The 17,228-nt window shown below is 31.7% G+C and overlaps 1 protein-coding gene across 1 annotated transcript; it reads left to right on the forward strand.

Annotated features, from left to right (window-relative positions):
• Positions 1-238: 238 nt before the first annotated feature.
• Positions 239-1,791, forward strand: LOC149557340 (disease resistance protein Roq1-like). The gene is made up of 3 exons (XM_089830209.1): positions 239-291; positions 575-726; positions 833-1,791. Exons 1-3 carry the CDS (start codon positions 239-241, stop codon positions 1,789-1,791), a joined length of 1,164 nt encoding a protein of 387 aa, XP_089686335.1.
• The last annotated feature ends 15,437 nt before the right edge of the window (positions 1,792-17,228 follow it).

The following is a 17,228-nucleotide window of genomic DNA, read 5'->3' on the forward strand; positions in this document are numbered from 1 at the left end:
ACAATTACAGACATTAGTTTCAAGACTTAACTTTGATTGTTTACAGACATTAGTTTTAGGAGTTAACTTCGAGTATTATTTAGAATTGCATTAGTTTCGTTTTGGTTCGAAAGAAAGCATTTTGTAACAAACGGCTGTGAAAAAGTGAAAGAAGTTATTGGACACGATTTTGAAGGTTCTAAGATAAAAAGGTTTTAGATTTCACCTCCATATTCTTCACATAAACTGTGATTGCAGTATGTCGTGCTGTATTCCAAACTGTTCACTTTTCACATGTAGTTTGACTGAGCTGTATGAAAAAGCTCTATAAATAAGAGGGATAGTTATAATCAATTTAAACAGGGTAAAATTATTTGTTTCTTTTAGATTGATCTTGCTTCATCTTTTGTGTATTAATAAAAGATTTTATCTGTCGTTGATCAAGACCAGCTGATCTGAATCAAAATGTTATGCAACTCAATTGAATGAATAAAATGTTTTATCTGCTTTGAGAAATTCATGTATTTTTAAAAAATCATCTTCACTTTACTCCTACATGTACTTAATCGTGTTATCCGTGCATTTTCTGCTGCAGGTTTTTACGGTTTTCTACTTCCAGAAACAAGGGGCATATAGAGACTATGGAGTTCCGACTTGCGCATGCTTATCCAGATCTCGCAATGGGAAGAGTGATGGAAGAATTACCCAGTTTAGAAGAAGAACTTTGGTCAGAAGAATCAGATGCAGGTATCTCTTTGCACGCCATTTCTATTCATTTTTGTTTCTCTCATTATGTGAAGCAGGCCTTTTAATTCACTTGCTGTCTATTCTTTTTCATTTTCTTGTCTTACAGTCGGTATAGAGAAAGCACGGGATGAAGTAATTGACCGGCTTCTAGGTGTGGATAGTAAGAGGAGAAGAGTTGTAGTTATTCATGGCACACATGGTATCGGGAAGACAACCATAGCTAATTTAGTCATCGACCACCTCCTGCAGCGCCTGTCAAACCACGAATTTTACAGAGTTAAAATAAAGCACATAAGTTCCAACCACGATATTAAGATACTCCAGCAACAGCTTCTGCACGACTTTTCTGGCGAAAACATTGTACTGTGTTGTTGTGTGGAGGGTGCGGCACATCTTTCAAATGCCTTCCGAATAGCGAGTAGGCCTGTCCTTATTTTCATTGACAATGTTCAAAGAAATAGTGATCTAGATAACCTCCTACTGTCTTGGTGGGGCAACCTTTCAACAGGTAGCAAAATCCTTATAACTAGTACGGAGCCGCTTCAGTTGGAAAACACATTTAACTATTCAGTGACTGGTCTTGATGGCTTAGAAGCAAAGAATCTCATGTTTAGTGCAGTCTTAGGAAATGTTGAGGCAAGATTTAGCCTTCGGGAAAATCTCGAATGTTTGACGAAGTGGTGTAATGGTATCCCACTTGCTCTTAGCATGGCTGCCTCTTATCTACGCCAAACTGGGGACCTCCTCTCAGCCTGTAGGCATTTGCTTGAATATTTACAAAAAACTCCACCGGCGAAATTTTATAGCTGTGGTAGCATAGTTGATTTTATATATAGCATATTGGAAGAGCCTTATAAAGAGGTCTTCTTAGACATGGCCATCCTCTTCAACGATTGGGAGCGGCACAAGGTTGTTTCTACTTTTCTCGAAATTCATCTCAAGGTGCTGGAAGGGATAGGCCTCATAATGATCTCCTCTGAGGGCAAATTGGTCGTCCACAATGTGGTTAGTGAACGGGCAATAACTTTGTCGGGACAAGCTAGAGTTACTATAGGCAACAATTGAAAGATGCTTTCAACGATGAATCGGTAAGTGTTTTTTTTTCATTAAGAAAGATGATTTAGATGTAAGATATTATATTAGTTTAGAAATTAATGTTTAATATTAGAGTGTATCAAATTGATGAAGACTAGTTATTGGTTTAGATGAGTAGTAAGTTACAAGTCTATATTTATATCCTCTGGTTGCAAATTGCTAGAATGAATATAATTTTTGTAATTATTTTCATCTATGTAAACATTAGGTTCCATAAGTATAATATAAATCATAATGTAATAAACCAACATTCTTGTATTTATTCCTAATGAAAATATATTTTAATTCTTAAAAGAAAAATATTTTACTAAACACTATAATATGTTAACTTTCACTTGAAATTTTGATTTTTAAAAAGTTTTTAAAAATGGATAAGAGGCAAAGGTCCAGATTAATTATTATTATGTATTATAATTAATATCACTATTATTATTTATTATGTTGCAATAGATTCAAACCCAAAACCTAAGACCTCTCAAATAGGAGGCTCACAATTTAAATGACTAAACCATCATATATGACAGATCAGTTTCATAGCCTGGTGATTAAAATGTATGACTTAAATTTTCATCATTAACCTCCTCAAAAAATATTTGTAAGCATAACACGATTTAACAATTATGTCCACTTTCTCTATCGAAAATTGAAAGTAGATGAATTGGCTGCAAACACGCCATAACAGGGCAAAACAGAGCACATACAAGTTTACACGCAAGCACAAATTCTCTTTCACTCATGTTCTAGATCCATTACATTGTTTCAGGCCATCCTAAATTGGTGATAATATGCAATTTTTATAGAGGTTGCAGCGTCAGTTCTTGAAGCATCGTACAATGCTTCAAACTATTAGATAAGTAACAATAGTTATGTTATATAACTTTGAACTAAACAGTATGTTACTCATGCAATCTATAAATGGGCATCAAGAACTCCATCGTGACGTTGCATTTAAAATGCAATGTGGATTTCATTTCCATCTACTACATGCAATTATGAATCCATGGCGGTGGTAAACAGTAAATTTGACGGTGACGGAGATAAACTGCATGATTAGCATCTTTTTTCACAACAACAAGACTTTCAATGTAGGATTGAAAGTAAAGCAAAGGAAAAATATCGAATCACATTTTGTACATTTGTATTTTGATAAATGTTAAAGTATTGCTAACTGAATTTCTAAATATGTGTTATATGTGGTCACATAATATATCTAAAATCAAAGGGATCTGGCTGTCAGTAGGCGAATCTGAAATTCAACTTGAAGCGGGGCTTTTGGACTTGATGCATAGTACTTTAAGAGTTTTATATCTTGGGAAATCGGTCAGAGTCCATGGAGAACGCAAGTCAACGTTTGAAGAAGTAAGATTCTTCCACATCTATAACAAGCACGATTTTCCAATAGATCTCCACAATTTCAAGCGAGCGACCCTTCTCCATGTCAGTTTAAAGAAGGGATCTGATTTTCACGACGTAAGTTTTTCTTTTTGAAAAAGCTATATATTTCAACTTATTACTATTTCAAGACGCAAGTATTTCTTTAATGTCTCTCTTATTTACCCGTTATTGATTAAAAACTCGAACGCTGGATGCAGATGGCACAATCCAATCATCTTCTAGAGCTGAGTGGTGTTTTAGATTCGACAAAATTTCCTCCTGTGATGCAGTTGACGAATTCTTTGCATGTTATAGAGCTGTCTGACTCTCCTAGTTTGGATAAGTTGCCTGAAGGATTCAGCATCTTCTCTTCCTTGGAAGAGCTAGATTTAAGCAATTGTGTCAATTTGATGGAGCTTCCTGCCCAGTTAGCCCAATTTAAGTACTTGTGCAAGCTGAAAATGACAGGCTGCACAAGCATCAAAACATTATCGAAAACATTGGGGGATCTATCTTGTTTGGAAGAGATGAACTGTGCAGATTGTTCTAGTTTAGTGTGTCTTCCAGCCAGCTTCGGTCAACTCTAGTCTCTATATTATCTACAGTTAAGAGGATGCTCTCAATTGCTTTCATTGCCTGAAAGCTTCGGGGACTTGTCTTCCTTGGAGGAGTTGGATTTAAGCTCTTGTAAAATGCTGCAGAGCCTTCCAGATAGCTTCGGAAAACTTGCTTTTCTATCTCACCTGCACGTGCAAAATTGTTCAGAGCTCAGTGGGTTGCCATAAAACTTTGGGAATCTGTCCAATGAGGAAGAGCAGGATATGTCATCGGAAGATAGATTAGCAAGAGTTGAAAGCGGTTATGGACAGTGACAAAGCCTTAAGTGTCTGAACTTAAAAGGATGTTCAAATCTCAAGTCATTCATAGCAAACATTGGCAATCTATCTTCTTTGGAAGAGCTTGACTTAATTGGCTGTAATGAATTGAGTAGCATACCAAATACTTTTGGCCTGCTGAGATCCTTGCGCATTCTGAAGCTATGTTGCTCCAGCCTCACAGAATTACCCGTAAGTATGGGTGGGCTGTCTTCACTGCAGCAGCTGACTCTAACAAATTGTGAAAGATTACCCAAAATTCCCAACTCATTAAGTCAACTGAAGTCCTTGTACCGAATGCACTTGGAAGCTTGTTCGGAGATCACTGAAATTCCCTTGCCTTCATTGGAAGAGCTCAAAATGACGGGCTGTAGTAAATTGATGAAGCTTCCTGACAGCATTGAGCAACATCAGAATCCCTTGCGTGTGCTCAAATTACACGGCTGTTCAACGCTGTCTGAATTGCCCCCAGTGTTTGGCAAACTACCTTCTCTAGAAGTTGTGGTTTTGAACGATTGCAAGAGTTTAAAAGCACTTGCACCCAGTTTTAGCCAACTTAAGTCTCTCCGTCATCTGGGTTTGAGGGGTGCTTCAAAACTCACTCTCGAGAGAGAGAGAGCATTTCCCACATCACTGGAAACTCTTTATTTAAGTCAATGTTCAAGATTAGAGAGCCTTTCGGAAGGTTTTGCAAATTGTAAAAGCATGACATTGCTGCTCCTGGATGGTTGTTCCAAACTGTCTGCTCTGCCTGCTGACTTTCGTAAGCTAAATTCTCTGAGATATCTGAGTATAGAAGGTTGCACACAACTTCATAATCTTCCAAAACATTTCCATAAATCAACATCCCTAGAAGAAATCAACGCATCAGGTTGCAGCGCATTGCGTGGTGAGGAAATGAATGCGCTTTCTTGAATGGAGAGTTTGATGTTCGCAGATATCAGGGAAAGCCTAGAGCTGGCTGAGCAGTGGTCGAGAATTGACGGGCGACTGCCCTTGCTTGTAATGCAGTCAAAAATTGAACCAGAAGAAACCACGTACACAGATGTGCTGTGGAGACCTGTAAGATATCATGATAGAGTTGTATGGCTGACAATGTATGATGCTCGTCCAGATGAGCACACTCTGGAGATACAGAGGAAAATATCTCAACTTCGCCAAGAAATGGGGTCCGACGTGGATTTCATTCGGATAGAGTTGAAGCGGTCAGACCCCGTTGGGGTGAACATGAATAACGAAGTGGAATTCCAATATAATCGAATGATTGGTTCAATGCCTGCTCACTTAGAGTTCCGGCAGCCAGATCCCTTAGCATTAACTTGTGCAATATTGGGGTTGTGGAAGTTGAGGAATCCTGAATTATTCAACACATTGGCAACGTTGCGGACTTTACTTGTACGAATTCACACTCCTGATAAGGGCAAAGTCGAGATGGAGGCCATACTACCTGCATTTATAACAAATGATCGCCGGTACAAAGATGACGACGACGTAGAGAGTTGGATAGATCCCAAGGGTGGCTTCAGAAGAGTAGTCTCCCCTTTCCTCCAATTCGTGTCGGAAAGCATTCGACAGGGCAAAGAACCGAGCCACCAGTCACCCATTAACTTTCTTCAAGGTATAATATTTCCCCTCGGTAGAATTACAAGAAAATCCATTAGCTTTTAAACCTCTAATGCCCTCGTACATTTAACCTTTTGCATTTCTATTCATTTTTATAGGAAGTAGTATTATGATCTTTTGTTTTTAGTGGACATAGATATAAGCATCTTAGATTCCAATATATTCATTAAACTTACATTGATATACTCGAATTCCTTCCACTTAAATAGTGATAAATCTATTTTTCGTTTGGGACAATTATAGGCTCGCATATATTTTTTGGAATGTCTACTACCCAAACATCTTAAGTGGATTATTAAAAGTTTTTCGTTGATTTACAAGTGTCATGTAGTGGCTTAGTACTTGTTTCAATTAGTTTATATTTTGTATATAAATTTAATGATAATTTTATTGTATATTACTATAAGTATTAAATATATTAATTTGTATATAATAAAATATTAATAATCCTAGTCTAATTATAATCTTAAATACGAATTATTATTTATTTTCAAATTTTAAATAAATATATTTCAACTATTAATAAATCTATTTAAATATTATTAGGATATTTTAAAATGATTAGAATTGTTATAATGATAGATTTGTTATAAGTTATAAACAATTTAAATATAAAAATTAAAAAAATTGTTCGTAGTTAATTTAATATTTTTAATTGAAATAGTTAGAAATAGAAATAGGATAGGAAAAGGAAAAAGATATAATTTTAAAAACTGAAAAATGAATAATTATTAGTCCATGCCTTATCTAAAAGGTAGGGAACTAATGTTCCTAGTGTTGGGTCTTGTTTAATTTTAAAACTAAAATCATTCAATAGCTAAAGGTTTAAAAATAGATTTATTTTAAAATCAATTTTTAAACATAAATTCCTTAATTCTCATTGGCTAATCAGAATTATCCCAAGGGTAAAATTAATTTATAGATACCAAACTTAGCAAAAAATAAAATCTAGAAACTTCCTCCACTAAACTTCCATGCAAGATTTCTTCTTCAGAAGCTATGGCACAATATTAGACAATTCAAGAGGATATCTGACTCTTTCCACTAGCCTACCTTCTCACCTATTTGTGGGCCTCTTCTCTTGCCCACTGTTCTGTCACTTCAAGAGATTGGCTGAGAAGTTGTGGTACATGTTGCACCATAGGGAGCCTTTGGAGCCCCGTTTCTGCAAGTTGTAAAAGTGAAGGCCCTAGAATGACAGGAGTCAAAACAATGCAAAAGGAGATCCTTAGCAGCAAAAAATCCAATAGGGTTGAAAGGTCAACTCAAAAAATGACCCAATGGAGTTTTTTTCTTCTCAAGCTTAAGCTAGACAATTTTGCAATTTCATGTGATTTCTTTGTCATTCAATTAATAGGCTATTGTCATCATGAAACCCTAGATCACATGGTTTGTATCTTCATATCATTGTGTCCTGTAGATAGTATCACTCTATCATCCTTAACCATAATTTTGTGATTTGTACTCATTTGCTACTATGATAGGCTTTTGCTCAAATGTAACAAGGGTTACAATTTTCTTAGGGCATAAGCGATGGTGTTTTTGTAGGAGTTGATGAAATCCAACTCCATAGTTGACAAGATCACCTGCAGTGCAAATAGCTTTTCAAAGAGAAACCCACAGGCGAGAGCTTGAAGGAAACAAAGAAAGAGAAAATATTTCACAATAGGAAAAATAAAATTGCTATGTGAATTGATGATTTTACAATGAGAGAGAGACCGTTTATAAAGGCCTCGAGGAAGCTTGTAGAATAAGCTGGAAGGAGGTAGAAGATAAGGTTGACAACCAAGCATCCACAAAAAGGTGGAACATGCTAGAAGGGAAAAAACTCTCGTGTTGTCAACAACTAACCACTACAACTATTAAATACTAAATATTAAATAAATGCATTAACCTAAGTAAGCTTAAGTAAATAGAATAAATAATTAATAATTAATTAATTATTTACTCTAATAGTTTTAACCTATATTTTTTGAGCTTTCATGCCTCCACTATTGCTCTTCTTTGGCGCTTCCATTACTTCACTTTTCTCCACTTGTCAAACATTTACTCAAACTTTCTATTCAAACATACCAGCACTATTATCCATAGGACACGGTGATATGAAGATACATACCGATGCAAACATATTAGTGCTTCAATGGCAACTTAGGAATGTGAGGAAAATAATGGCTTTTTATTTTGCCAATGGAAATTTGGAAAAAGAAAAGAAAATAATGATATAAGAATGAAGTAACTATATGTCTGAATCTAGAACCACATGTCATAAAGTTGAATAAATAAATAAATAACTATAATAGATGAGGATGCATTAAGTAGAGCACTGATATAGTATATGTTGATGAGATAGTATTGAAGTACAATTGCAATAGCAGGTAAGTGATTGTGCAGAAGGAAAAATGGGTAGAAAAATATATTTTAGTAGGCATTTTTTTAAAGTTAAATATATGAATCCAAATAATAATATGGAAAAATGATAACACAAGTTTTTAAAAAAAAATTAGATTACTTAAATAATTTAAAAAATTATTATAGAAATAGAAAATATTATGATAGGAAAAGTGTAAATATAAAAGGTTCAATAATTTTTATTGTGAATTAAAAATTTCAATAGTATCTTAAATTTTGTGATCTTAAATTTTTCATTTATAGAATTTTTAAATTGAATGCAAGGATACACAATAAAAGAAATCAATGAAAATTATTGCTACAAATGACACTTTCAATTAGGTCAACATAGACTAAAATTAGTATTGACCATAAATAAAATTTACAATATCATATAAGAATTACTTTAAAATTAACATTTTCTCCTTATACCTGTTGATTATATGTTGAAAAAGTCACATCTAGATCAATATTGAAAATTATTAGCCTTGTTGAAGAATATTAAAGAATACTTGGCTGCGATCTTTCAAGCCTTTTGATTTATATATAGATTTGATGTCACTTGTATAATATGACATTATACTTATAATCTTAACTACTAAAACTTAAATCATCATATATTTATAATGGTCATTTAGCGATCCTCAAAGTATCAAAATAGTTGTTGAAGAAAGTGATGTTGAAAATTTATTATGTGGTCATCCATTCCCCTATGTATGAAACATGACATAGATGATCAAACATTATGTCCTAGGCATAAATCAATCTTCTATCTCAAATAAAAGGCAAGGACTCAAGCTCCTTCAAAGCTCTTGTTTTTATTTTAGTAAGCAAATGTATTTCACATAGGAGCATGAAAAATACAATTTGATTATTATACAATAATAATAACAAATTAAATAAAATATTATGGCACTATGCATAAATGTTGGTCATCTTATTAAAAAAATTTCTTAAATTCTATAGAGGTATGGAAAATCTATGCATACAACCCCAATGTTTTTACCCAATGAAACCACTTGAAATTATATTTCTTAAGTTATAAATGTAGGAAACGGGCATCTATACTTTAGGAAATATTAATTGTATAGTTACATTAATTATTATTATTATTATTGGTAGAAATAAGAAATAATAATAACTAGTTTAAAAAAATTGATTACAATAGTATTATGCCTCACCGAAAGTACTAATAAAGATAGTCTTTTCATATATTTTGAAGAAGAAATGTAATTTTTTTGAGGAGTTAATATTTTAATTTAATTAAAATTAAAATAATACAAATTTATAGATGTAAACTATAATATTTTTAAGTTCCCTTATTATCAGTACTTGCCAGTAGGCTAAGTACTATTGTGTCATTTTTTGGATTACTCACGTCAACTTGTTATTAAATGATCTTTATTCTACCAATAAAAATTCATTTCATTCAATGTTTTTTCTATAAATATGATGTTTATGAGGAAATACATGTGAATTTTTTAACTTTACAATTATATATATATATATATATATATATATATATATATATATATATATATATATATATATATATATATATATATATATATATATATATATATATATATATATATATATATATATATATATATTCTATCAAATTTTTGTGGAGTAAAAAGCATAGAATATATTGCTATAGAATATATATATGAATTAGAGTCTTATATGGGGATTTGTGAGTTTGCGAGAGTCTTATATACTATTGTGTCTTATATTCAATTTTTCATTTTTTCTCCTTATAGTAGAAGAAACATATAATGTGATCCATCTTTTGGATTTAAAAAATGTTGTACCATTTGAAAGTTATGGTTGTTTTTCAAGTAGTGTGTCAGTGAGCACTTTATATGTAACTCCATTAGAAAATAAGTAATAATTACTTATTAAATCATAATTTCACAAACCTTAAATTTATGGAAAGATAAAACCATTATTAAGGAACCCTTTTCATTTCATCAAATTTTGGTAAAAAAAAAGTCATCAGCTACATGTTTGAAGTAAAAATCACATAAAAACAGGCCAAAAGCACATTTTTAGGATGTTTTTAAAGTTGGCCATATAGGTTTGGTATCAAAAGATATAGTAGACCTTATAAAGATTTTTTTTTTTTTCATTTAGTATCAGGGTGGGTGGGAAAAAAGATGGAATAGATTTTGAAATGGCTTGAGATATTTTAGAACTACAGATTTTTCAGATTGCCACATTTTGGCACACCATGATCCTGCACATAGCCTTTATATTTTAATTAAAACTAATACTGTTAAAGGCAAGTACTAAGCCACTATGTGGCACTTGTTTTATATTATTAGTATTCTACGCATATTGTTATAGTAATGAAATTTTAAAAAAAAATTGGCAAACTAATCAAGCTATGCAATTGGAAAGAGGAAGCATACAAAATATTTGTTTCATCGTCTATATGAAAAATAACTTTCAATTATTTATTTTTCTCTACAAAGAATACACATGCATGATATGTGTATCATAATAGTGTTGTGCTAATTTATTTGATAATTTAGATTCATAGCCAAATTCCTAGCTTTGTTTTTAATTAAGATTGATATGTTGCACTTTGTAATGTATCATCAGTATGGAAGAAAAAAACTAGATATATTGTTAATTGCACATACTTTATTATATAATTTTTATTGAAGTTAATGTATAAGAAGATCTAAAGATATCGTTATTTTTTAACGATATTTTTTATATCTAAAAATGATATAATTTTAAGTTGAGATAATCATTATTTATAGTTTAGTAAGCTCTGATATTTTACTTATTTGAATTTAAAATTTAAAATCTTATGATTTATATGCATGTATGATATGAGTTATATAATGAGATGTTATAAAATAATTTAGTTGAATATTTGATGGATGAATGTAAATTTGATTTTTCAAGTAAAATTTTAATTTAATATGTTTATCTTACATTATTCAAATTTATTTCTAATTTAATTTGATAGGTCAAGATGATACAAAGTCTTAGGAAAGAAGAAGCAATAATCTAATTTTCATGTTTATTTAATTATAGTAATTAATAGATGAAGTAATTTAAATCAAATTTGTCCTTTATTATGCTTAACAAATTGATTCCATGACTATTGTATTGAGCCATTTTAAGGATATATATAGGTCAATCTCCATGATCAACCATGTCTTTAAGCCTCCTCTAAGATCTAACTAGTCATTAAGTGTCCTCTCGAGGTCAATAAATAAATACTTTGAAGATGATGATGTAAAACTTTTCTATAGAAACACTTTGATTGCTACCCCGTCATCTCTTCATATACCATTTTTATTTCTCCCTTTTTTCCAAATCTACTGGTACTGCCTTTGGTAAGAGGGCGGTCATAATGCGGCTCCTCAACACCTCTCTACTGGCAGTCGCTGGCGTGCTGCTCTACACTGGAGCGAATCTCAAACTAGCGCAAAAAGTTGTGACATACGTTGTCATATCAGTGGTGATTGCTGTGGAAGTGATCCAACTATGCAGAATAGCGGTGTCAGATTGGACGATGGTGCTGCTGATTTGCGCGTATATCAAAAATCTCCGCCGGCCAAGCCGTTGTTGCGGGTTCGTGTTCTATTTCGTGAAGCTGGCTATCTCTGTGCTGGGTAGTGCTCGGAAGGCCTGTGGAAATAAATACTGGAAAGAATAAATTACGCAATACTCTGTGATGGACACTACAGGCAAATGGTCCTGTATATGGCATTGGTCTCAATCTGTCCCCATGTTTGGCGATTTGTTTGTGCCATTTCTCATCAAAGTGTTTCATATGAAGGAGAAACCTATTGAAATAGATCTGAAATGCTTTATCTTTGATAATCTGAAGGCCGCTTGTTCTACTGATGAAGGAATTGCAGCTTGCAGAGAAAGAGTTTACGGGTATGATGATTACTTGGTCACAATTGGGTGCAAAGATCTGCAGTGGACTTCTGAATTGGAGATGGAGGATCTCATTCTGAGCTGGCATATGGCCACCATAATTTGTGAGAGACATGAATATTGTCCTGATGGAACTCCCTCTTCTGGTGCAACCGCTGCTCCTCCTAGTTCGGGCAGTGTTGGTGCTAGTGCTCTTTCTTCTCCTGGTGCTGCTCCTACTGTTGGTGCTCCTGTTTCTCCTGCTCATGGATCCAAGGACGACAATAAGATTATTCGTTTCAGCGGCACGCTATCGAGGTATTGTGCTTACCTAATTGTCTCACATCCCAATCTTCTGCCTCTCCATCCGGACATTGCAAAAATGACTTACTTAGAGCTCCACCATGAACTCGTTCCACCATGAAAGAAGGGACAACATGAGTGGGACTGGAAGATGCATCCAGATGATGATACTATACTAGGCAATGGCACAAAATTGGCAAGGCAGCTACTAGAAAAATCACATGAGAAAAGGTGGGAAATTTTGTCTGGGTATTGGGCAGCGTTACTGATGTATATGGCTGTTTACAACAAAGCTGCAATCCATGCGGAATGACTCGCTTGTGGTGGTGAATTTATTTCACAGCTCTGGGTGCTAGTCGGCCACATGGGATGTGGAGAAAAATCTGACACTGCAGTAGAGGAAGAGAGAAGGAGGAAAAAAAGGGAAGAGAAAAAGGCGAGAAAAGAGGAGGAAAACAAGAGGAAGAAAGGAGAGCAAGAAGAAAGGGAGAGGAGAATAAAGGAAGCAGAAAGGAAGAGGAGAGAAGAGGAAGCCCTGAAAGCAGCCGAGAAGAAAAGGAGGAGAGAAGAAGGGAAGAATGCAAGAAAACAGGAAAGGTTGAAGGCAAGGAAGGATGAGGAGCAGAAGACAAAGAGAGACGAGGAAAAGAAGCAGATACCAAGAAACATGTTTGCCTGACAGAGTCCATATTTATGATATACTTATCTGAGTACATTATATTCCATTTTAGGTGAATTGCGATTGCCGGTCAATATAGCACATGCTTTTGTTTCCTGTTTCAATGCATAAATATCTTAATGTCTCAACTCATGAATGGCTTGATTAGAGTCAGTTTTAATGTTTGCACACACGATGGGTTGGTTCAAATGGTTTACATAATCCTCGAAACCTATCGATTTCTATGTTCCCAACTTCCTTGCAACTATTTCTTGTCGAAATAGAAAGCCAAGCAGCAAGAAGTTTTGTGTGGCTTCAACCATTAGTAGATCATGTGGATAAATCTTTCCTCATTTGATTTGCTAATGCCAATATTTTGATTTGTATTTAATTTTTTAAACATGATTACTATTAGTAGTTGCACGTTTATGTGCTTACAATGATGGATAGGTGCTCGATAATATAATTATTTTTTAAGATATAATCTTATGTGAATTAGATTATCAATTATTTTTAATTTAAATAAAATAATATTTACCAAAATATTTTAAACAGATTAATAAATATTATTTATTTGAATTCAATTTATCATTTATTAAAAAAAACATTAAAAAAAACCCCCTTCAAAAAATCTATTATGAAAAAAACCTCTCTAACAAATATTATATTTAGCTAAATAAATTATAGAAACTTAAACAAATTATATTAAAAAAATCTAAACTAATATTAAAGAAAAAATTAAAATAATATTAAAACTAAAACCTAAATCAATTTAGAAAATCAAAAGTTAAATAAATACAAACTACAACATGAACTAATGTGAAGATCACAAGTAGTTATTTTTTAAATAAATAGGAAAAGAAAAATAATAGTTAAAAGTGAAGATTTAAAATATAATCTTATATGAATAATTAGAATATTAATAATTTTTAATTTAAATAACATAGTATTTACTAAAATCTTTTAAATAGATTAATACATTTTATTTATTTAAATTCAGTTTATCAAATATGAAAAAAAAATTAGTTAAAAAAAATCCATCAAAAAATCTATTATGAAAAATTAATAAGAGAAATATGAAAAAATAATGTCTGTAACAAATATTCTATTGACTAAATAAATTATAGAAACTAAAAAAATAATTTTAAAGAACTAAACTAATATACATATAAATTAAAATAATTTAAAAACTAAAATCTAAATCAATTTTAAAAATCAAAAGTTAAATAAATAGAGATAACAACTAATAAATATCAAAACAAGAGTTAAAAGTGGAGTGAGATTATTATTAAGTGAAATTTTTCCTATAGATATCAACTTCGGATTGTGCCTTTTTACCATTAATTTTTTGATAAATACTAAATTAAAAGGAGAAGTAAGTCCTTAGGCTAATTAGTAAATTAGTAAATATATATGATTAGGAAAAATCAATTTAATGATTGACTGACAAGAAACTAATTAGATGGAATAGAATAGAACAGATTACATAATTTCAAACTTAAATTACAATAATGGTACTTAGGCTTAGGTTGTTAAATCGGGTTGACAATAATATTGCCTTTGCTAGATATATTATTAATAGAGATGAAGTTTGAATGACTATGTTTAACAATAATATAGAATATGAGCAACAGGTTATTAAAGATTTGTAAATTTTGATTAGGATGTGTCATAGATTTGTTTCTTTTATCAATCACGCCATCTATTAATCATAGCATTAAATTTAACAAGGGCCTCAAGCATCAAAGTTCCTACCTCTAGTATGCTAAGATTCAAGCTAAGAGTCGATTATGTTGTACTTATATAAGTTGTAAGACACAAAATTGAGTCATATGTAAGAAAAACCTCTAATAAATTTAAAGCAATATGAAAAAGCATCAAAATAATATTTTAAATATAGTCTTGAAAGATATTGGGCATCCATTAAGATTATAAATTGTTTACCTAAAACTTGGATATGTAAGGTTCCTCTATCTTGAAAGATATTGTGTTATATTTTTGTCACTGTCTAAACGAAAAATTACACTTTTCAAAAGAGTTAAAAACTTTAAAATATCAATAATACAAATAATAAACATAATAAAAAAAAAAAGGGATTTAACCTTTGTAAATATAAATTATAACATTAAAAAATGAAGCTTATATTCTTTGTTGAACCTATCTGAATAAGGTCTAATTTATTTAAATTAATACTTAGCATTATAAGTTTCTATTATTAATTATCAACACTCAAATTTTTTATCACAAGGATAACTTCAACTTGAGGGCATCAAAGAATACAAACAATTATAAATTAAGTTTTACTTTGGATAAAATATTTTAAATTAAAAAATCAAATATATATAAAAATTGTATGTTCAATTTTAAATTCTAAATAAATAATTAAATGCAAAGTGAGAGTAAATAAAATATTAGTGATGAAAGTTATAATTTTATTAATGTAATAAATAGTGAAATAAAAATAGAAATATTTGGTAAATTTATAAAAATTGACATATAAACAAAATTTTAAAATATAAATGATGTTAGAAAGTATTAAAATGAATTGATAAACATTTATTTTCTAATTATTAATTACTTAAAAAACCAATGTGGCATAATGACTTAGAATTAGATAGACACAAAATATTTTTACATTTACATTTTTCTTCGTTTTAGAAAGACACTCAATATCATTTTGATGGCTTCTATATTAACTATATAGAAAACATATATGTATAAAACTAATAACTAAAAGGCAAGTGAAATTTTTGAATAGATCATAAGTATATACAGGCCAATTGGACAAATATAATAAGAACTTAGATACTTCAATATATTATAAGTATGCAGATAAACATGAACATTAGAGTTATCACTATAATTTGTTTTTGGAAAAATCATAAATTTATGGACATAAATATTAGTGGGGAAAAATCAATTTTAAAAAGTACAAAAAATTATAGAGTTGTGTAATGGCTAAATAATGCATATGATATATGTGAATGATTTACTTAGTTTTTCGACTGTAAAAGAAGCAACATAGCCTTTATGTGTAGTCAGTAGAGGGACAGGTGGAGTTCTTCAAGGCAATTGTGTGTCTTTTGCATAGATGCCCAAGTTTCAATTGGGTTGAGATAGGATGCTACTTGGCATCTTATGTTCAACCATAGTTAGAACCTGACAGAGCTAGATATAGGTCTGTGGAAAAATATAGACAATGTAGAATTAAGAGAGGAAGGAAGAGAGTCATAGCTCATCTTGAGGATCTGCATGGTGGAGTCTTCTATCCCTGATATCACATCTTTCAATTTACTTAGTTTTGACTCCCAGTCTTCCGAACCTAGAGATCCTATAACTGGGATGATTTATATAGAATTAGAGGGAAAGAGATATTTCATTGTTGTTGATGATGTGTGGAAGATTAACATACAAACTGTTGTACAACATGCTTAGAGAATGGATTACAAACAATAGCTGCAATTGAAGGAAGTGAAGAGAACAGGTAGACAACTGGACCATGGGTTTGTGTTTGTGATGAAACTTAATGTTGAGAGGTGCCACAAATTGTGTTGCTTAAATGTGACAAGGGTTGTAGTTTTTGTAAGGCATAATTTATGGTGTTTTAAATAAAGTTTAAGTGGTTACAAGGACTATGCATACTATTTTTGCATAGATTTTATTTCAAGATCGAAATTGGATAAACATGGGGTGGGTGGTTGCATGATGAAGAGGATTATTTTGGGCATGGACAGCAAAGAAAGTGCACTATTTGATGTTTTTATTATCTTTTTTTATTTCTCATTATTGATTCCCTTTGGGGGTTTGTAACCAATTCTACTTGAGATTGGCAAGCAGGGTTGTGAATCTCCCTATAAATGCCTTGTTATATATACTATTTCATTGTTCCTATTGTATATACCAATGCATTGTTCCTGTAATTCTCATGCTCTTGTAGAAAAGAAACTTCATGTGAATGTGAAATTTTTTAATTAGAAACTCTATCATAGGAAAACACAAATACTACAAGGAATTTTTTTTTATAACTAATTTGAGATCCCTGAAAAACTCCAATTAATAAACAAAAAAAAAAAATCATCTTAGACTGTATAAAAAAATTTCATCTTGGAGTGTATAAAATAGAATGAAATGTGTCATTAATTTGCTTCAGCCATTGTAGCTTATGAATTTTCACTTCTCTCTCCACTTCAACTATAGCTTATGAATTTTTGCTTCTATCTCTACTTCAACTGTGGGAGTTGTGGTAGCTCCTGGATCTTAGCTACTTCTTTCTTTTAACCGCTATAGCTTCTAGTTTTTCT

This window comes from Cupressus sempervirens, chromosome 5 (genome assembly GCF_028749045.1).
Source record: "Cupressus sempervirens isolate cs-2001-9-10 chromosome 5, ASM2874904v1, whole genome shotgun sequence".
In the NCBI taxonomy this organism is placed as follows: Eukaryota; Viridiplantae; Streptophyta; class Pinopsida; order Cupressales; family Cupressaceae; genus Cupressus; species Cupressus sempervirens.

What these genes read in the sequence shown, in the direction of transcription:
- LOC149557340 (XM_089830209.1), top strand. Translation starts at nt 239, where the DNA reads ATGTCGTGCTGTATTCCAAACTGTTCACTTTTCACATGTAGTTTGACT. An exon ending in ACATGTAGTTTGACTGAGCT is followed by an intron (nt 292 to 574) that starts GTATGAAAAAGC and finishes TTTCTGCTGCAG; the next exon opens with GTTTTTACGGTTTTCTACTT. An exon ending in GTCAGAAGAATCAGATGCAG is followed by an intron (nt 727 to 832) that starts GTATCTCTTTGC and finishes CTTGTCTTACAG; the next exon opens with TCGGTATAGAGAAAGCACGG.